This window comes from Protopterus annectens, chromosome 13.part0 (assembly GCF_019279795.1).
Source record: "Protopterus annectens isolate FY-2018-M chromosome 13.part0, PAN1.0, whole genome shotgun sequence".
Lineage (NCBI taxonomy): Eukaryota > Metazoa > Chordata > Ceratodontiformes > Protopteridae > Protopterus > Protopterus annectens.
In genome coordinates this window covers 1,193,604,884-1,193,627,581 of record NC_056747.1, presented here as the reverse complement: position 1 = coordinate 1,193,627,581, position 22,698 = coordinate 1,193,604,884, and the positions used below count along the sequence as shown (strand labels likewise).

The 22,698-nt window shown below is 43.9% G+C and overlaps 1 protein-coding gene across 2 annotated transcripts in view; it reads right to left on the bottom strand.

The window, feature by feature from the left end:
• The window catches only part of CCDC47 (coiled-coil domain containing 47), a 1,413,375-nt gene that overhangs the window by 127,180 nt on the left and 1,263,497 nt on the right, over positions 1-22,698 (bottom strand). For both annotated transcript variants that reach the window (XM_044055193.1, XM_044055194.1), the window contains exon 11: positions 1,283-1,392. In XM_044055193.1, coding sequence (XP_043911128.1) covers positions 1,283-1,392 — 110 coding nt within the window. The remainder of the gene's footprint in view (positions 1-1,282; positions 1,393-22,698) is intronic.

Here is a 22,698-nt window from a genome sequence, read left to right as displayed (position 1 = left end):
CAAAGTAGACCCATATCTATCTATCTCTCTCTCTCTCTCTCTATATATATATATATATATATATATATATATATATATGTATATATATATATATATATATATATATATGTATATGTATATATATATATATATATATATATATATATATATATATAATCTATATCTATACACATGCATGTGCACACATGTACATACATATATGTGTGCATGTGCATAAAATACATATTTCTGTTGAAAAACTTCCTGCTCCTTTTCATTTACCACTACATTCTTCTTACAGTCTGAAGCTTGCTTATGAAATGCCTCAGCAATGGGAGCAGACTCCAAATGACAAAAAAAAAAATAAATTCAGGGTCAGTAATAGACATTAAGTAAGAAAGCAATGATTGTTTAGAAAATGTAGAAACAACTGAAAGAAAGGTTAAAAAAAAAAAAAAAAAAAAAAGTTATACAGAGGTAGTCAGACAGTACTCTGTGAGGTGTGTCATTAACGACCTAGGTATAATTAACATTCCGGGGAAGAACAGTCATGAGATATGGAGGATATCTGTTCTTCATTAGAGGTGGCACTTGCTTGCTGCATTTATGCATCCTGAAAGAGTCTGGGGGGGAAGTTAATAGTGATAAATTGCTTAAAGCATAGCCCTTAGCTGTTCTAATAGGGGCACACAAGTATTAGCTTGAATATGCATTCCTGCAGTGACATACTGCTTAACATGTGTGGTTTTCACAGTAAGAATAAAAAAATGCTGCTTACAGTATGGTGGATCCAGTTGACCCCCACAAAATATAAGATTTAGCAGGAGATGATTAGGGCTTATTTGAGATGGCTGAATCCACAAACCAGGGCAGACTGGTACGGTTAGTGGGATGACAGCCGGAAGAGTTTTAATGAACGTAATTACTGAATTTCTTCAGCATTTCATTCTGTTCATATGCTTTATATCAAACAAAGTCATACTTTTATTAGTTGCAACTTGGGGATTAAGTGAAATATACAGTACAGAGACAACCTTAGAATATCAAAATGAATCGGTACAAAATACATTCATCTCAACAAACAAACTGCAATAGCTGAGTACCTAAAACAGTATGAAATATAAACACATAAGCAGTCAGAAACATTCAGACTAGTGTCAGCAGACCCTAGCCACTACTGAAAACAAGATATTGGGGTGCCTTTGCTAAAAAACAGTAAAGCATGCGGCATCCCAGCAATTGGCAGGTTTTTGAAGTTATTTGCCAGGAAAAAAATATGGAACACAATGACTACATGACTCACTTCTCTATTAAGGCGAAATTTTTTAGCCTTGTCAATGCAGTAAATGACCATGTTCATTAGCGGCAGTAAAGCTTCCATATCCCTTGGAGAAGTGTTACCATGACCAGGCACTGTAAAAACAAAATTAGAGGGAAATAGGAATACACATGCTTGCATTTCCCAAGTGGTTGTTCATATTTCATCATACAAGGCATTTTCTATACAGAGAGAAAATAAACATTACTAAGCATTTTTTTTCCCTTTTTACCAGTGAGATTATTTTAAAATGCACTTTCTACACCTCTTCTTGAAACTTCTTGTCAAAGTGTCAGTTAAAATCTCTCCTTTACAGCCAGTGTAGGGCATACAGAGCAATAAATTATTCATGAATAATCCTACTGTGCAGTATTTCTTGATACCAAGTAAAACTGACCTGCCATACATACTGTTACAGAACGCTGTACCTTACAATATAATTGTAAAAGTACAGTTGTGGAAGTAAATTTACAAAAGTACATGTTCAAAAAGATCACTGCTGCAGTAGTCCATGTCATATCGGGTTATATCCTGCACAGGATATAATATCCAGCCAGCTTCCAAAGCATTATGACATCTTCCATGGGCTTAAGAAAATGAGTGCTATGGGCCATACCTCTTACTGCAAACACTGAAAATAGGAATGAAGGGCTGTCAAAAAGAGGAACATCCAACTAAATCTGGACATCTAATTAACATAAAATCTAAATACCAAATAGCACACAACTCTTCACTATTCCAGCAGGAATGTGGGATACTACTCAGAAAAACGTTTAAAAATTAAGTGCGACAAAGATGATGGAAAATATGCGCACATTATCAAGGAGACACTGTAAAATCTATAGAGTTTAATGAGCTGTATCGTAAAATTCTGCAATAAAAGGGAATTTATTTTTACTTCAGGAAAAAAGAAGTTTCAAGATACATGTCCCTCTTTCCTTAAATTACTTTTGCTACCAGTATGTTAGTAAAGCAGTATGTTTTTTTCTGTATACTGGAGAGCTTCAAAAACCACAAGTGATGAAGGGGATTTAGAAAACTGTATGACTGGGTAAATCAAGACTGAAAATAAAGACATACCTTTAAAAACAAGGGAATCCTAAATCAGGCCTGAAAATAGGTGCGTTCCCCCAAAACAGGGACAGTTGAGAGGTCTGGTCTGGGCTCCAAGCCCTTCAGAGCTTTCATGACGATTGAAAAAGAGGTTAGAATCATGAAACAGGTCAACACTAAGTATATAAAAATCAATAACCTCACCCTGGCAAACAAAATCATATGCAAAATAAAAGGGACAGAGGGAGGGAGAGGTTGCTGCAGCAGTGATCTATTCAAACAATATTGTTTTAGTATGTTTATTCACACAACTGCACTATGTTCATCCCTGGATCACTGCCTAAGCTGTATGGCTACAGTTATCGCTGTCTATGGACATCCATATTATGAGGGATCCTTGCTCTCTCATTTTTAGTTAACAGAAAGAAGACAGAGAAATGGCTAGATTGGCTCAAAGTAAACTTGGGTACCACTTTAGGCATAAATGAAAGATTTGCTCTCAAAGAAACCCTATCCATGTGGAAAATGAGAGAAGTTCTACCTACTACAAGATCTTGCAACCCAGAAACTCTTCTTGCAAAAGTTAGTGCAATCAGCAACACTGTTTTCTGTTATGAACCTCAAATGAACTGGTTCAAATGAAGTGTTATTTTTTCCAAAACAAAATTAAGACCCTAAGCAGGAGCCACTTGATTTATAGGTGGACAGGGATGGATCCCCTTTCAAAAACAACTTCACGTGAGAGTGCATTGAAAGAGGAGGATCTATGAGAAGACATGCTGAAATAGCCGAAAGATGAACCCTGATAGTGGAATACGAACGGTCAGAGGATAATAACTCTCACAAATATTGTAAAAGAAGGAAGATGCTATTATTAAAAAGGCACTGTTTTTTACTGTGGCACCAATTAAAAAATCTATTCCATTTGCTAATACACAATTTTCCTAGTAGCAGGTTTCTTTGCTTCCTTTAACACCTGCTGCACATCCTCAGAAAATGAACTTTTAATACCTTTTAAGCACCTATCATTCAAGCATTCATTTAAAGTTGTTCAAGCTGGGATATACGAAACAACCCCTGTCTTGTGCGAGAAGGCACAGTTTGTCAGAAAGCTTCTGGTAATGGCTCCTGGCCATTTCTGAAAGAAAGCAGCTCCACTGCTACCTGGCCAGAAGTCGTCACCACACTGACCGTTAGGAAGTTATTCTGAATCTGCAGAATGACCCTGGACATTAGTGGAAAGCCGTACACCAGGAACATTCACTTCCAAGGAAATGAGAATGTAGTTTTCCAGGCCTGCTTGCAAGAAATCCTCGAGCACAATTTTTCCAGCTGTTGTGAATGGAAGCAAACCATTCCATCTGAGCTGCTTCCCACAGCTGGATAAAATCCTGGAAGATCCCCTGAATCAATTTACATTTGTAAGGGATTGTCCTGGTCCTGCTCAGCTTGTTTGACACAAAGTTTTGCTGTAATGAAACATAAGAAGCCTGTACAGCGAGACTGTACTGAACTGCTTTATCCTAGGATACCATGGCTAATCTGCACAAAAAGTATTATCTAGAATCCCCCCCTCAGCCCATTTATTAATGTATAGCATCTCTGTGGTGTTGTCTGTGACAACTTGCAGAGGTCCTGGAGACCACAGACTGAGAGAATTAAGTGCATGTATTACTGCCAACATCTCTTAGATGTTAAAGTGTTTTTGTCTACCTTTTTTGTTCCAAAGACCCAGCAATTTTACCCCCAAAGATACAGCTCCTAAGCAGTCTAAGGAATCTCTTGTTACAGACTCCAGTGGAGCAGAAGACAGAATGGGAGACCTGGAATAAATAGATGTTATGTACTTACCATAACGTTCCATGTGAGTTGTTTACCTCCCCTTTATTCTCATTGATGGGTTCGGAGCTGATCCTCGACTCCGACACGACCGATAGCAAGCTCAAGGTTTGCCAATAGCTTGAGACCAAGCCCCTTATCCCACAATGCACTGCTGGAATTACCTCAGATCTTGTTTGCAGCGAATAACAGTATATACATATATACAACATATACATACCCTCTTACATATACATACAAAGAACACTTCCCAAAAAGGAAGAAGAAATATTTAATAACCAGGATGGTACTAGTCTCTAAGTCAACAGTCAGCCGGGAGGGACGTGAGAATAAATGCGAGATAAGCACTCACATGGAATGTTATGGTAAGTACATAACTTCTATATGTGAAGGTGTTAAATCTCGCCGTTTATTCTCACTGATGGGTAGCGTCCCTAGCACCCTCAACCTTGGGTGGCTCATGGGAGTATGTTCTTCAGCACCGCAGAACCAAAGGAAGACCTGTCCCTTGAAGCCCTATCTACTTTGTAATGTGTGATAAAGGTATGAGGCTTAGACCAAGTGGCTGCAGCGCAAATATTGTCAAGGGGCAATTTAGCTTGAAAGGCAGAAGCGGTAGAGACAGCTCTGGTAGAATGAGATTTTGGTTTGCGCGTTAAAGGCATGCTCATATTCTCATAAACAAAGGATATACAATCGGATAACTATTTAGATAAAGTTGTTTTAGCCACTGGATTGCCTTTTCTTGCTTCTGAGAAGGATACAAAAAGTTGGTCTGATTTCCTAATATCCTTAGTTCTGTCAAGATAAAATCTGAGCTGTCTGTGAACATCAAGTTTGTGCAGCATGTATTCCAATTTGCTTGAGTGGTTGGGGAAAAAGACTGGCAGTTCAATGACCTGATTGACATTTGACTCAGAACAGACTTTAGGTAAAAATGAGGGGTTTGTTCTGAGAGATACTCTATCAGGATGGAAGATCATGTAGGGTGATCTGATAGATAATGCTTGAAGTTCTGACACACTGCAGGCAGACGTAATGGCCACAAGAAATATTGTTTTCCAAGACAAAAATTTTAAATCACAAGAAGATGCTAGTTCAAAAGGGAGAAGAATAATTTGAGACAGCATAAGGTTTAAATCCCAGGGAGAAAAGGGAATTTTGATCGGAGGTCCCATATGAAGAACGCCTTTAAGGAAGGTTTTAGATTATTTATGGCTCATAATATTTGAGCCACCAAGACCAAGGTGAAAATTTGAGATAGCAGCTAACTGAACTCGAACTGTAGCAGCTGCTGCCCCTTCCTTGAAAACCTTTGTTAGAAATTCTAAGATCGAAGATAGCGGAGCTCGGAAAGCGTCATTGTTCTGCGTGTTGGCCCACATTGAGAACCTTTTCCATTTACTGCCATATAATTTCCTGGTAGATGGCTTGTGAGAAGACAAAAGAATCGGTCTTGTATCTTCTGAAATTGAATGAAGCCTGGCAATTAGGGGAAGTGGATTAGCCAAACAGTCAGTTTGAGGGACTGCAGAGAAGGATGAAGATCCCCTGACGGGTGAGTCAGAAGGTCCGGAACTGGGACAAGGAAATCAAATCTGTCGAGGCCAGTAGGGGGCTATGAGTATAACAGTCCTTCCCAGAGATTTAGCTTTCTGTAAAAATCTGGGTATTAATGGGAAGGGTGGAAATGCATAAAGGAGACCCGGGGACCAATTGTGTAAAAGTGGATCTCTCGGGGGATGACCGGGAGATGGTATTAGGGCAACGTAGCTTCTGCATTTTGAATTGATGTGGCTGGCAAAAAGGTCGCAGCAAGGCTGGCCCCATTTGTGGAAAATCAACTCCGCAACCTATTGTTTGAGAGACCACTCGTGAGGGAGTAATATTGCCCTGCTTAGCTTGTCTGCTATCACGTTGGATTTCCCGGGGATGTGTGCTGCTAACAGAAAATGCTGGGACGACACAGCCCATTGCCAGACCCTGAGGGCATCTTGACAAAGGGGGTAGGACTTGGTTCCGCCTTGCTTGTTCACGTACCAGACTACTGACATGTTGTCGGTCTGAATTGCAATAGTCCCTAGAGGGAGAGAGTCCTGAAAGTACTGAAACGCTAGAAGTACCGCTCTTAACTCTAGAACATTGATGTGCAAATGTGATTCTTGATCTGTCCATGTGCCTTGGGCAGTCTTTCCCTGAAAATGCCCCCCCCCCCAACCTATCAGCGAAGCATCCGTGGTCATAGTGGCTACGGGGGGGGGCAAAGGGTCTTCCGATTGTGACATGAAGAGACGTCAGCCACCACCGAAGGTCTCTCCTGCAAGAATCCGTGAAAAGAGTCATGTGGTGCATTGGTAGTTTCTGGAAAGACCACCGAGCGAAGAGGAGCCATTGAAGAATTCACATAAGCATCCTTGCGAGTGGTACAGCCAGGATTGCTGCCACCATCAAACCTAGTACTTTCAATACCTCTGCTGCTGTAGCTTTGTTCTTCGACACCAGTGAGCTGACATTTTGGCGGAGAAGACGCTCTTTCGATAGGGAGACGTAGAGTGGTAGTTGAGGTATCTAACTCTGCTCCTATAAAAACGGTATGCTGAGATGGCAATAAGGCAGACTTTTCGAAGTTGACTGTAATGCCTAACTGATAGCAGAGTGTCAGTGTGTATTGTGCTGCCTGGGTCAATTGATGCCTGGTGGTAGCGGTGAGGAGCCAATCGTCTAGGTATGGAAAAGTACAGTTGTGTACCTACCATAAATGTAGATGTTCGAGTGTATTCACTGTTGCAGTCATTACTCTTGGGTTATCCGCCGGCAGGCTACCCTCAGTTGGCCAGAATTCCAAACTCTGGGTCCGGCATCAGCTACTGTCACCTCTTCCCTGACGTCAGCGCGCCAGGGGTATAAAAGATGCAGCCGGCATCATTTTCTTCAGTTTTTCTTGCCCCAGATGTCAGGTGCCCCCAAATGGTAGGCTGAAAATATGCCAATAAAAAATGCATGCACAAAAATAACATTTCCTTCATCTACAAGCAAATATACCAAATAGGTTGTATAGGATAGAGAAGTGTAGAAAAGTCCCAGCAAAGACAAGGGGGATGGTGGGTGGGTAACCTGAACTGCAACAGTGAATACACTCGAACATCTACATTTATGGTAGGTACACAACTGTACTATGTTCATCGTGTTTCACTGTTGCAGTCATTACTCTCCGGTAGAATCCCAAAGCTGAGCTAGGGTGGCTGGGTTAAATAGTATTAGGAGAGGCTATGAGGCCCTGCAGAACTGCAGTGGAAAAGCCTGCTCTGGACTTAGAATAAAGAGGTAAGTGGTAGTGCTTTGTGAAGGTGTGCACTGAGCTCCAAGTTGCAGTCTCTAAGATATCTTTGGTTGGTACTCCTCTGAGGAAGGCTGCTGAAGTGGCTGCTGCTCTGGTGGAATGAGGCCTAATGCCCCTTAGGCACTGATTTGCCATGTTGAAAATAGCAGAAACGGATGCAATGGCCTATCCATTTTGAAATAGTCTGTTTTGAGATAGCCTTTCCCTGTGATCCTGCAGCATAAGATACCAAAAGTTGCTCAGTCTTTCTGAAAGCTTTAGTTCTGTCCAAGTAAAAGTGTAGCTGCCTGTGTATGTCCAATGAATGGAGAATTTTCTCACCCTTGTTCTGTGGGTTTGGATAAAAGGTAGGCAGGTGAATGGTTTGGTTGAGGGCCACACTGGATACCACCTTGGGCATAAATGTAGGGTTTGTCCTCAGAGAAACTCTGTCTGGATGAAAGATGATGAAAGGTTCCACAGCCATGAGTGCCTGTAACTCAGAGACTCGCCTTGCGGAGGTTATAGATAGGAGCAGAGCTGTTTTCCAGGATAAGAATTTTATATCTGCTGTTGATGCTGGCTTGAAAGGAGGCAGTGCGAGTTTTTCCAAAACATAATTGAGGTCCCAGGCCAGAATTGGTGCTCTCCTTGGAGGCCTAATGTTTTTGGCCACTCTGAGGTACTGCCTTATTAAAGGATGTGAAAAAATAGGTGGTTCCGTATTGTAATGGGCTGAAATGGCAGAGGCGTGAATCTTAATTGAGGAGAAAGAAAGGCCTTTGTCCAGCATCTCAGTTAGGTATTGTAAAATCTGAGGGATATTTGGTACACACGTGTCAATGCCTTGTTCCTGGTTCCAAGCACAGAATCTCTTCCATTTTTCTGCATAAGATTTTCTGGTACTGGGCCTCCTGGCCTCCAAGATGACATCCATAACAGCTTTTGAAAGAGCAGTGTTCAGAATGGCTACATTATCCGCCATGCTGCAAGATTTAAGGTCCTGAGTTGGCTGTGCAGGATCTGATTGTTTTGTTGGGTCAGCAAGTGAGAAGTTTGAGGTAAAATCCATGCTGGACCTTGAGACAAGCTCTTTAGGATTGGGTACCAGTGCTGGCGTGGCCAGTCTGGTGCAATCAGAATCTTTTTTGGCTTCTCTTGTCTGACCTTTAGGAGTACTCTGGGAAGGAGAGGCAGAGGGGGAAAAGCATATACTGTTAGATTTTTCCAGCTGAATGATAGGGTGTCCACTTTCCATGCTTGCTTTTGATAAATCCTTGTGCAGAATCTCTGCAATTGGCAGTTGTGAGGAGAGGCAAATAGATCTATGTATGGGCATCCCCATTTCCTTATTATCATGCTGAAGACTTGTGGATCCATTTTCCATTCGTGTGGCTCCATGAAGTTTCTGCTTAGTTCGTCTGCCAGAGTATTTGTTTTTCCTGGCAGGAATTGTGCTTGCAGGTGAACTTGAAGAGCCAATGCTGTGTCCCATAAGGTCATTGCTTGTCTGCAGAGGGGGTAGGAATGTGCATCTCCCTGCTTGTTTATGTACCACATGACCGTAGTGTTGTCTGTCTTTATCAGTAACTGTCCTGGATGAAGCAGGTCCTTGAAAGCTGTCAGGGCATTTTGAACAGCTAGCATCTCTTTTTGATTGATGTGAAGATGCATCTGGTTTGTAGGCCATGTGCCCTGAATACATTTTCCTGCCATATGGGCCCCCCAGGCATAATCTGATGCATCCGTTGTCAGTGTCTGTCTGGCTGTGGGTAAACTGTATGGCACACCCTTGTTGTGGTGACAGGCTTCTGCCCACCATCGAAACTCCTGTTGTAGGCAGGGAATGAGTGCAATTATTGTCTCCAGGCTGTGGCAATGCTGAGTCCAAACATTTTTTAGATACCACTATAGTTTCCTCATATGCAGTCTGGCATATGGAATTAGTAGAATGCAGGATGCCATGAAACCCAAGGCCTGCAGGAATTTCCTTGCAGATAAATGGGTTTTTGTTGCCAATTTCTTGAAATAAGTAATCAGTTGCTTTTGCTTGTCTGGCGTGAGATAAGCCATCTGGGCAGTTGTATTTAAGCTTGCATCCAGAAATATTATCTCTTGAGAGGGCACTAGTTTTGATTTCTTTTCGTTTACTGTGCACCCTAGGCCAATTAGTAATCTTTTTACAAATGCCAGATGCTTTAGAAGTATGTCTTTGTTCTCTGCTTGAATTAGGCAGTCGTCCATGTAGGGATATATTTGAATTCCTTTTTGTCTGCAAAACGCAATTACTGGTGCCAGGCATTTTGTGAAGACCCTGGGCGCAGTAGATAAGCCAAAGGGCAGTGCAGAGAATTGGTAATGCACTGAGCCAGCTATGAATCTGAGGTATCTTCTGCAAGACTGTCTGATTTGGACATGCAGGTATGCCTCTTTTAGGTCCAAAGTTATGAGCTAAGCCTTTTTCCCCAGCATGGGCATTAGCTGCTGCAGAGTCAACATCTTGAATTTTGGAACTTCCGGAAATGTATTTAGTATAGACAGGTCCAGTATTGGTCTCCAGGTTTTGTCCTTTCTTGGTACTAGGAATAATCTGGAGTAAAATCCTTGCCCCTGCTCTTGTTGTGGTACTTGATGAATGGCCCTCATGTCCATGAGGGCTGTAATTTGTTTTTGTGCCTCTGCCCGTTGATTGTGTGGCAGGTTTGGCATACCCTTTGACCTTGGTACAGTGTGAAAATGGAACCTGTAGCCTTGGGACACTATGTTCAGGACCCATTTGTCTTGGTTAACCATTTGCCAATTTGATGAAAAAAGTGCTAGTTTCCTCCCTAAGGGGGCTGCCAAAAGAAAAGTGCTTGGCTCTGGTAGAGGAAAGTCATTGGGACTGTTTCCTGTAAGGTTGTGATTTGTCTTCTCCGCTTTTGGAGGTAGGAGTACCCTATTGTTTAGGCCTGTATGAGCCTTGCGGTTGAGATCTGCCTCTGGGATGCCTGCATCTGCCTCTTTGAGGTCTGTCTGACACTGGAAAGGACCAATTTTTAGAAGGCCAGTTTCTGCTAAACCTGGGTGGCTGTACCTGTAAGAAATCCTTGACTGTCTGCATGGATTTAGCTTTATCCTCCATTTTTTTTCAACACCTCTTCTGCTTTAGTACCAAACAAAGTATCATGTTGTAATGGTGCATCTAATAATTTTGCTTTAACATGATCAGGCAGATTCTGTTCCTTTAACCAAGCATGCCTTCTAATAACAGAACCTGTAACAGCGGCCCTGCAAGAGGCCTCTAGTGAATCATAACCATATTGCAAAGTAAGCTTTCCCACTTGTTCAGCTGCATGCAATAAATCCTGCAATTCTTTGTTCTCTGAACATTCAGTATTTGTCAACAATTTCTGTTTAAGCAGAGACATTAAACATTGCTGATATTTAAGCATATGAAACTGAAAATTTAAAGCCCTCACAGCCAGGGTAGCAGAAGTGTAGACTTTTATCCCCCATCTGTCTAGAGCCATAGAATCCCTATCAGAGGGGACAGGGTTTTTTGCAGTGGAAGCCTTGACCCCTTTGGGACCCTGAGATATAGTTTCTGGGTCAGCAGTGGGGTTTTTGTATAGGAATTTATGAGAATCTGGGACCCTGTAGTATCTGTCTGACTTGGCAGGTGCAGGGGGTAAAGAGTCAGGGGACAGTCTGGACTCTGAAAAAACATCATCTACAATGTCTAGAATAGGTGGAATAGCAAGGGGTCTGTGCTGAGGAAGTAGCAGAAAGTACCTGAGCCTTTTCTTAGATTCAGAGTAATCTTGGCTCTCCCAGTGGAAATGCTACTCACAGTATGCAGGGTTTCCCCAAAAGAATAATCCTCAGGAGGAGAGGCTGAAGGAGTGGATTCTTCAGCATCAGAATCCTCATAAGGAAGCATGGAGTAATCCTGTTCAGAAGAGGAATCAGAGGAAATAGAAGCCTGATCAGAAGAATCATACTCTGTCTCTTGCCTAGGCCTCTTATCAGGTGGGGGATGGGAGCCCCTGATCAAAGTAATTAGGTCTTCGGCCATTTTGAGCATCTATTTTTTAGGCATGAAGGTCTGAGTAGTAGAATGCTGTACTTGTTTCTTTGTCTTTAGAGCTGCTTTAGTCTTTGAAGCAGAGGATGGCTTAATATATAGTTGTGTAGGTCTGAAGACACCCTTAGAAGCCTAAGCCTGCTCAGCGGCTCCGGACACATCTGAGGGAATGATTTCCGAGTGTCCAATACCTTGAGTACCCAGAGGCCCAGTCGGCTCCACGTGGGAGTCGGTAGCGGCCTGTGGCTCTGAGGTAGCGGGCTCCAGGGGCTGTGAAAGCACCTCAATGAGAACCGGCGACTGGCCTAGAAGAGGCCTCGTCATCGGTTTTGGACCTCGGATGCCTATCCTTTTCCTTGTCCTTTCGTTTTTTTGTAAACTCCGGTTGTCGTCTGGTCCGACGGCATAATATAATTGAATCTTCGGTCAAAGTAATGAAATGCAAAATCAAACCGATGCTTGATAGTGCACTGGTTAAATCTAGCACAAAACCGACAGCGAGCTACGTTGTGATCAGGGCCTAGGCAAGGAAAGTACAGTTTTGTACCTACCATAAATGTAGATGTCCGATAGGAATGCATCTGCAGTCCTTACAAAGGGGTTGTCCTGTCGTCAGGCAGCCCTTCGGTCGGCCAGATTCCAAAGTCTGGGTCTGGCCTCGGCTGGTGTCGCACTTCACCAGACGTCATAGCTGCAGTTATTCGGGTATAAAGGCATCAGCCGACGCCATTTTCCTCAGTGTTTCTTGCCCCAGATGCCAGGTGCCCTCTAGGAAGGCTAAATTTGGATAAATGTAAATGATTCCAAATAGTAGAAAGCCAACAAAAAAAAAATAAGCATGTATGTACATATATACAAACAAATACACCATAATAGATTCCCCCAGCTAGCTACAAGATGGGCAAATACCCTAGGAGTACCACAGAGGGGAAGGAGGGTGGGTAATCCTGACTGCAGATGCATTCCTATCGGACATCTACATTTATGGTAGGTACAAAACTGTACTATGTCCTTCAAGGATGCATCTGCAGTCCTTACAAATGGGTAGAATACCATAGCCAAACTGGGGGAGGAGGAGAAATAAAATTATGGTGTAGTTAAGATCCCTTGCAAAACAGCAGTGGCAAAACCTGCTCGGGATCTTGAGTATAAAGGTAAATTATAATGCTTGGCAAATGTATGCACGGAGCTCCAAGTAGCAGCCTCTAAAATGTCTTTGGTAGCCACTCCTCGCAGAAAGGCTGTAGTAGTGGCTGTAGCCCTTGTAGAGTGAGGCCTGATGTTTTCTGGAGTTTTCTTTCCATGGTAGGAGTAACAAAATCTAATGCAATTTCCTATCCACTTAGAGATTGTCTGTTTTGAAATTGCTTTTCCTTCCATTCCTGTTGCATATGCTACCAGTAGCTGGTCAGTTTTCCTATTGCCCTTGGTCCTGTCCAGGTAGTAGCGTAATTGTCTATGCACATCCAAGGTATGCAACAGTCTTTCTCCCCTGTTCTGTGGGTTGGGGAAGAATGTAGGTAGGTGGATAGCCTGATTCAAAGATACTCTGGAGACCACCTTAGGCATAAAAGTAGGATTAGTTCTCATGGATACTCTATCTTGATGGAAGATCAGGAAGGGCTGTACTGCCATTAGTGCCTGTAGCTCAGATACCCTTCTTGCTGAAGTGATTGCCAACAGGAAAGCAGTTTTCCATGATAAGTATTGTAATTCTGCTGTTGCTGCTGGTTCGAAAGGAGGAAGTGTCAATTTTTCTAGCACAAAGTTCAAGTCCCATGCTGGCAATGGTGGCTTCCCTAGGTGGTTTTACATTTTTAATTCCTCTCAGAAACTGCCTGAGCAGAGGATGTGAGAAGACTGGAGGATTCAAGTCGTATTCTGCTGAAATAGCTGATGCATGAATCTTGATGGAAGAATAGGACAGGCCTTTGTGGAAGAGCTCTGCCAAGTATTCCAGGATGTTGGCTATGTTTACCAGTGACACATTTTCTCCTTTTGCAGTACTCCAAATGAAATATCTTTTCCATTTTGCTGAATAATTTTTTCTTGTTGAGGGTCTGCGAGCCTCCAAGATAATGTCTTTAACCCTTTGGGATAAGTTTGGGTTATTTGTTCTTATGCAATGTTCCAGGCAGTCAGCGGCAGTGTTTTCAGGTTTGGATGCAGGGTGTTGTAGTTGTTCTGTGTTAACAGCAAGGGAACAAGGGGTAGAGGCCATATTTGTTGCCGAGACATGCTCCTCAGTAATGGGTACCAATGTTGTCTTGGCCAGTCTGGAGCTATCAGAATGATCCTTGGACGGTCCTCTTTGATCTTCAATAGCACCTTGTGCATCAAAGGAAGTGGTGGGAATGCATATGCTGTCAGGTTTTTCCAGCTGAAAGATAGGGAGTCCACCTTCCAAGCAAGTGGGTGGTACGTCCTTGTGCAGAATTTCTTTAGTTGGTGATTGTGTGGGGATGCAAATAAGTCTATTTGTGGGAGCCCCCATTTTCTTGTAATTGTCTTGAAGATGTCCGGATGCAGCATCCATTCGTGGTAGTTCTGCTTAGTATGTCTGCTAGAATGTTTTCTTTTCCTGGTACAAAAGTTGCTTGTAACTGAATGTTGTAGCTCAGGGCCACATTCCAGAGCTCCATTGCCATCCGGCATAGAGGGTACGAATGTGTGCCTCCCTGCTTGTTGATGTACCACATAACCGTGGTGTTGTCTGTCCTTATCAACAGTTGACCTTTGCGAAGAAATGGTCTGAATGCCTGAATTGCCAGTTTTACTGCCAGCATTTCCTTTTGATTTATGTGTAAGTGCAGCTGGTCTTGAGTCCATAAGCCTTGAATGCACTTGTCCAGCATGTGGGCCCCCCAACCGAGGTCTGAGGCGTCCGTTGTGATGGTTTGGCTTGGTTGAGTGTTGTGGAAAGGCAATCCTTTGTTTGATTGACAGGCCTGAGCCCACCACTGGAATTCTTGCTTCAGGCATGGAATTATTGGAATTTGGGTTTCTAGGCTGTGCTTGTGCTGAGACCATAAATTCCTTAGGTACCACTGTAACTTTCTCATATGCAGTCTGGCATGTGGAACCAATATTATGCAGGATGCCATGAAACCCAAGGCTTGCAGGACTTTTCTTGCTGTTAGATGATTCTGCTTTGTCAATGCCAAGAAGTAGAGAGGGAGTTGCTCCTGTTTTTCTACTGTTAGGAATGCCATTTGTTTCGTTGTGTCCAGCTCTGCACCCAGAAAGGTTATCCTTTGGGATGGTATCAGTCTTGACTTTTTTATATTGACTGTGTATCCCAGAGCTTGTAGTAGGTAAATGACCCTTTTCAAGTCTTCTGCTAGCTTGTTTTTGTTGTCCGCTTGTATCAGGCAGTCGTCCAGGTAAGGGTAGATTTGGATTCCCTGAAGCCTGCAATGAGCAATTACTGATGCCAGGCATTTCGTGAACACTCTGGGCACAGTAGATAAGCCAAAGGGCAATGCTGAGAATTGATAATGCTCTGATCCTGCAAGAAATCTAAGGTATCTTCTGCAATTTGGTCGTATGGGGACGTGCAGGTATGCCTCCTTGAGATCTAGAGTTACCAGCCAAGACTCCTTGCCCAGCATGGGAAGAAGCTGCTGTAGGGTCAGCATTTTGAATTTTGGAACAATGAGGAATGTGTTTAAAGCGGACAGGTCGAGAATAGGTCTCCATTTGCTTTCTTTTCTTGGTACCAGGAAGAGCCTGGAGTAAAATCCCTGTCCTTGCTCCATAGATGGTACCTTTTCCACAGCTCTCATCCTTAATAATTGAGTTATTTGTTTTAGAGCTTCTGCCTTTTGATTTGGAGGTAGGTTTGGCATTCCTCTCTTCCCTGGTAGAGTATGGAAGTGAAACCTGTAACCCTGGTCTATTGTCTGCAAAATCCACTTGTCTCTTGTGATGTAATGCCAGTTTACTGAAAATAAAGCTAGCTTTCCGCCCAAGGGTGCTTCTAGTTGTTCCCTGGTAGGCGGTGCTAGAGCCAAGTCACTGTGACTGTCCTGTAGTAGTGGTGGTGGCTGTGTCTGTGGCTGCACCTCGCTGGTTGTTACCCTGCCACTGGCGTCCCCTGTAGGCACCCCTGGATTGGCTTCTGCCTCTTGAACGCCTATTCCTGCCTCTCTGAGCTCTGGCGGAGTCTGGAAAGGACCAATTCTTGGAGGGCCAATTCCTGCTAAACCTTGGAGGTTGGACCTGTAAGAAATCTTTCACTGTCTGGACAGATTTTGCCTTCTCTTCCATCTTCTTCAGCACCTGTTGTGCAGAAGAGCCAAACAAATTGATCTTGTCCATGGGAGCATCTAGTAGTTTTGATTTGACATGGTCTGGTAAGGCCTGCTCTTTTAACCACGCATGCCTTCTGATAACTGTGCCAGTCATGGCTGATCTAAAGGAAGCCTCCAGTGCATCATAGCCGCATTTTAAGGAATGGTTTACTGACTTGCTGCATGTTATGTACCATTTCCTGAACAGATTTTTTGTCTAATGGTTCATCCGAGGACAGTTTTTTGGTTAATTGATCTAGCATAAATTCTTGATACTGGATCATGTGGAATTGACAGTCAAGGCCCTAGCTGAAAGAGTAGCAGAAGTGTAAACTTTTTTACCCCATCTCTCTAAGGACCTGGATTCCCTTTCAGAGGGGAGGGGGTTTTTGGCAGAGGTAGCTGCTACAGCCTTAGGGCCCTGGGAGATAGTCTCGGGATCTGCAAAGGGAGCCTTATGCAAATGGTAATGCGTGTCCGGGACCCTGTAGTACCTATCGGGCTTAGCAGGGGCCGGAGGTAGAGAATCAGGAGCAGTACAAGCATCATTAAATGCATCATCTACAACAGAAAGAACTGGAGGTATGGCTAAAGGCCTATGTTGTGGTAAATGCAGAAAGGTTCTAAGCCTTTTTCTGGAGTCTGAAAAATCCTGGCCCTGCCACTGAAATTGTTCCCTCATAGCATGCAAGGTTTCCCCAAAGGAAAATTCCTCAGGCGGAGAGGCAGAAGGAATGGACTCTTCAGCATCAGAGTCTTCATAAGGGGAGAAAGGAGCCTCTGGAGGGTTTGTGTTATCTGAATCATCAGAGGAATCATCTGTTGAAACAGGCTCAGGGGCTCAGCTCTAGGCCTCTTCTCTGGAGGTGGGTGAGAGGCCCTGTCAGGTTGAGGTTGGGATCCCCGGATTAAAGAAATGAGGTCCTCTGCTAAACTAAGCATTTGTGAACTAGAGCTAGGCCTGTGAGAGGGGATCTTAGCAGGCACAGATTTAGTAGTTTTAGCTGCTTTGGCCCTGGCAAAGGCCTTAATGGACATGGATGCAGGTGGCCTAGCAGCTCCACGTGCAGGGGTAGAAATATCCAAGGGGATAGTGTCAGATAATTCCTGAGAAACTGTAAGAGCAGGAGTGATTTCAGAAGCCGATTCCACCAGGTTGGAAGAGGCCTCGGTAGGAGGTAAGTTTTCGGCTGAAGGAAGAACCGCTTGCTCGGTTTCAGCCGAAACCGAGACACTCGTGGTAGGCTTAACCGCGGTTTCGGCCGAAACCGCGGACCGTGAGTGTCGGTCCTTTTCCTTGCGCTTTTTAGATATTTGCGTAGTCGGAGGATCCGACGGCATAACGTAAGCAAAATCGGAGCCGAAAAACTCCTCAGCAAATTCCGACCGACGTCTAAGCGTCCGCCGGTTAAAAGAAGCACAGGCTAGACAAGCTGCTACGTCGTGGTCTGGGCCTAAACAAGGTAAGCAGTAAGAGTGGAAATCTTTATGAGGTATTTGTTTCCCACAAGTTAAACAGTTATTCACTTTTTCTGACATCGGCTGAGGCAAGAAAGAGTCCCCAACGGGGTACTTAGCTTTTTAGAAGTCTTCGGTAGTAGTAGACTTATTCGGTAGTAATCTCTGGTTCTGACCGACCGGCACTTGCGAACAGCTTCTGCTTCGGGCGCCACGCGGCAAGAAAGACTTAGGAAAATGGCATCGGCTGATGCCTTTATACCCGAATAACTGCAGCTATGACGTCGGGTGAAGTGCGACACCAGCCGAGGCCAGACCCAGACTTTGGAATCCGGCCGACCGAAGGGCTGCCTGACGACAGGACAACCCATTTGTAAGGACTGCAGATGCATCCTTGAAGGACATTACAGTAAGAGTGAAAATCCTTATGAGGTATTTGCTTCCCACAAGAAATACAATTGTTAACTTTTTCTGACATCGGTCTGGAGCAAGAAAAAAGTTTCCCCAACGGGGTACTTAGCTTTAATGAAAACTTTGGTTCTGAAATTCGGATTCGAAAATCTCAGAAGTCGGCAGACCGGCACTTGCGAACTGCTTTTGCTTCGGGCACCGCACGGCAAGAAAGACTGAAGAAAATGGCGCAGGCTGCAGCTTTTATACCCCTGGCGCGCTGACGTCAGGGAAGAGGCGACAGCAGCCGACGCCGGACCCAGACTTTGGAATTCTGGCCGAATGAGGGTAGCCTGCCGGCAGACAACCCAGGAGTAATGACTGCAACAGTGAAACATGATGAACATCACCTGGAATCCTAGACGCCTCAGGTGAGCCATGACCACTGCCATGCATTTGGTGAACACTCTGGAGCTGTAGTGAGACCAAAGGGCAGGGTTTGAAACTGGTAATGATTGGCTCCCAGACGGAAGCGCAGATGATCTCTGGAGCGTCTGTTCATCTTTATGTGATAGTACGCGTCCTTGAGATCTATGGAGCACATCCAATCGCATTTCCCTAAGAAGGGAAGAAAGGACTGAAGCATGACCATTCGGAACTTCTCTTTCTTTATGAACTGGTTGAGTCTGTTGAGGTCCAAGATGGGGTCTCCAGTCCCCTGTTTTCTTTGGTACCAAAAAGAATCTTGAGTAAGTTCCGAATCTGACTTGGTCTGCTGGGACTGGTTGGATGACTCTTTTTTCTAGCAATCTGCGGACCTCTACGATTGCTTGTTCCTTGAGATTGGGTGGAACATCTGGGATTTTCTTTATAGGAATGGGAGGGGTGAAGAACGGTATGAAATATCCTCTGGAAATGATGCTTTGTACCAAAGTATCCAATGTTATATTTAGAAAGGCTTCTGGGTACAAAGACAAGCGACCAAGGGGCCCTGGTAAGACTGACCGGAGAACTGTCCCCTGTCACCCTGTTGCTGCGGACCCCCTCTGCCACGTGGGCAGCGTCTTCCATTATAACCCCCTCCTCTGCCTCTAGAGGGGGTTTCTCCATTTGTGTCCTGAAAGGCTGCCTGAGTTTTTCGGAACCACATTCCCCCCCAACCCCCCCCAGGGCACTTGGGGTAGGGCCGAGTGGGGGTGGAAAAATGGACCCCAACGGCAGATAAGGTCTTGCCTTCCTGCTCACACCTGGTTAAAGTTTCCTTTACTTTAGGCCCAAGCAGTGATGAGCCATCAAATGGGGTATTAATAAAGGAAGACTTAAAGGGTTCTGCAAAGGAGCAGAGACGCAGCCAGGCTTGTCTTCAAAGAGCAATGCAGAAACTGGCGGCTCTACTCGAACCATCAGCTGCATATATGAGACGCATGGATGAGTTCACTACTGAGTTTAGGGTAGCGAGCTGGGCGTTTACTTTGTCGGCCACTCCTGCAGCTACCGTACCCTGGAGAGCATATCCTAGCTCTTTCAGGAGATCTCTCTGTAGTCTTGTAAAATGGGTTAAGTAGTTCAGTGATCGCAGAGAAAAAGTCGCTAAACTAAACGTGCTCTTCCCATATCTATCCATATCCCTAGAATCTCTGTTAGGGGGATGGATAGAAGAGGATGTCTCAGATACTTCCTTTTTGGTGGCTGCAGCTACCACCATGGCATCAACAGGCACTCTTTGTCAAAAAATGTCTTGTCCACTGGGGCAGATATGAATTTATTGGGTCTACGAGGAACAGGTTCCATGGCCTCTGGTGACTCCCACGCCTTACGAGAGATCAGTTCCATGAGCTCATTGTAAGGTGGAGACACCCAAGAAGTGGAAGGTTAAGACCCAAAAGCCTTCAAGAGCATGGACTCATCCTCAGTAGGGGTCTTGGACTGCCAATCACCCCTCTGACTAAGAATCTCTAGTATTTCTGCAAAGGAGATATCCTCAGAGGGGGTCGAGGGGACTTTTCTGACTCATCTAAGTCCGTGTCAGATGTCAAGGACTCCTGTGGGGAGTCTAAGTGCCTCCTCTTGCGCAGTCTCTTCCTGGGCACCTCCTCAGTGCGGGGATCTGGGGAAGTCTCAGAAGAGCAAGGGATGCCCTGTGGGGGTACTTGAGGCTCGGGGTCTCTACGCTTAGAGGGATCGGTAGATGAAGAAACAGACACAGGAGCTTGAGGGGAGAGGGAAAGCTGAACCAATGTTAACATTGTCTTTGGAGACAAAACTCTCCTCATAGCATCGAAGGCACCATGGCTCCGACGAGAAGGAGTGGACGAACCCGGGAGTACCGTCCGATCCTCCCGCACCGAAACCCTGGGGTCCAAGCCCGAGGTAGGAGCCGAGCTCATCCGAGCTGAAGCCCCAAGAGGAAGAGTCGGCACCGACAAGTCGGTGTGACTATCCTCCCCGGACCCGACGGGAGAGCGTCGGCTCCTAGAGTCCTCGGTCGGCGCCGAGGACATCAGAGTAGATGGAGCCGATAACACCGGTGCGGGTATCGACTCCAAGGGTTCGACCACCATTGGTTCAATTTCCTTCGGCTCTGAGAGTCCAGTACGGCTCGGAGGAGGAGTAGACAAGTCCGGTTCCATGGTCTTCGGTACCGACGAGCTGGTCGGAGCCGACAACAATTTGGCAAGTCTTGGTGCCTGTAAAAGCTTCTGCACTAGCCGATCCATGTCCAAATCTGAAAGGTTGGCTGAAGACTTGACTGAATGCTGACTGGAGCAGAGGTAAAGAAGGAACTTCAGAGACAGTCTCCAATACTGACAGTTGGCTCCGAATCAAAGGTACACTCTGTTCCGATGACTGTGGAACTGATGACCCTCCTTCTGAAATCTTAGCCTTTTTAGAGACCTTATCTGAAGACTTGGATTTTGAGAATTTGGATGATGTACTAGCACCCTCATGGCTACTCAAGACTTCCGAAAAAGATTGCTGTAGCAATCCCCTGTCTATAAGTTTCCTCCTTCTCTCCAAGAGAACTAATGAAGAAATTGAGTGGCAAATGCTACAGGTGTCTTGGAGGTGTTTAGCCCCCAGACAGTAGACACATTGAATGTGTCTGTCAATAACAGACATTTTTCTGCCCACAATCTGGGCATTTTTTGAAACCCGATTTGCGATGGGATTTCTCCCTATCATCCGACACAGTTAAGTGAAAAAAGCAGTAAATTAGATACCAAACCGGGCGCTAACTTTAGCAGTATATATATATATATATATATATATATATATATATATATATATATATATATAGACATAAATATAGGGCTAAGGCCCACAGAAAAACCTGACTATAATAAAGATTAATAGTACAGAAAAGGGGCTTAAGGCCCACACAAACTAAGAAGCCAACAAGGCCCTAACTTTTAAACTATTTCTACTATCTAGAGAGTAAATATAATAGTACTAACACACACTATATATATTAAACAAAAAAGAAAACTTTTTTATAGACTTGCTGTTAATTTGTTTCTAAAATGGTCCGAGCTAACTGGAACACCGAGACCTCTCTTGCCGTGGCAAACTAGATCTGAGGTAATTCCAGCAGTGCATTGTGGGATAAGGGGCTTGGTCTCGAGCTACTGGCAAACCTTGAGCTTGCTATCGGCTCCGAACCCATCAATGAGAATAAATGGCGAGATTTAATAACTTCACATCATAAAACTCTCGCTCCACCAAATCAGTTCCCTTTTTGCAAATCCCAAAACTGGAATTTGAAAAGGCAAAGGGTGCTGATGTTAAAACCATGCAGATTTTAGGCACAACTGAATCTTTCTCATAGGGAGTCTTGCTACAGAAATCCTGAGTATCACAGATGCCACAAATCATAAAATCTTCAAACATTCTCCTGATGAAGTTCCTGACTGAAAAAATTCAGGAATAGTTCTAGCCATACATCTACTTTTTCTTGTTGGAGAACAGCTCTTTGAACTGATGTAGCCAGCAGACACACCAGGAACATTAATCTGTGGGCTGTAATTAGACAAGATCTTTGAATTCTCTCCTGGAAAGCCAGTCTACAAAGGAGATCTCTCTCACCTAAGTGAAAGATCCCTGACATTTCGAAAAGTCTCAGAAAAAATAAGCAAGTTGTCTAAATAAGGAAAAATTAGAATACGCTGCAGTTTGCAATAGGCTATCACTGGAGCTAGACACTTTGTAAACACCCTAGGAACAGTGTATAACCAACGGGTAATGCAGAGAAATGAAAGTGCAATCTACACAGAAAATCAAATCTGTTGCTACTGGAATGTGATGATAACCATTCTTTAAATCTAGGTTTACCAGATACTGAAAGGGGATAAGAGATGACAGGTTGTGAAGGGATAACATTTTGAACTTTGGAATTTTCACAAACTGGTTGAGAAAGGAAAGAAGCTTCTTTTTTTGGTACCAGAAATACCCTTGAATAAAAACCTTTCACTGTAAGAGCAATGAGGAAGTTTGATTTGGTGGATGAGAAGAAACCAGTGAGGTAGGGATTCAGAACCTATTTGCTGGAAATTATCTGTTGCCAAAGAAGGAAATGGAGACAGAGATTCTAGGTAAGAATTGAAGTGCTGCCATGGTGGAAGGGGGGGGGGGGGATTAAATTTTGTACATACTAATTCTGACTTACTGGACAGTCCTTGTTTCTGGAAGGCTCCACCCTTCTTCTTCTTCTTTTTTTTTTTTTTTTTGAGTCGCTTTGTCATTGCTTTTTGAACATCTGTCTGAAGTTTTCTGAGACTGTTTATTTTGCTTTTTACAAAAGGATCCTGAATTAGAGTTGAAACCTTTAACAAACCTGGATTAGGAGGCTGAAAAATATGAGACACCCATTTAATCAGTTTTCCTGTTTCATCACATTTTTTTATGACTTCAGCAGCAGATAATTTCAGCTTTTACATCTTCAATCAAACTTTGTGAACATAACCATGCAAACCATCTCATAACAAAC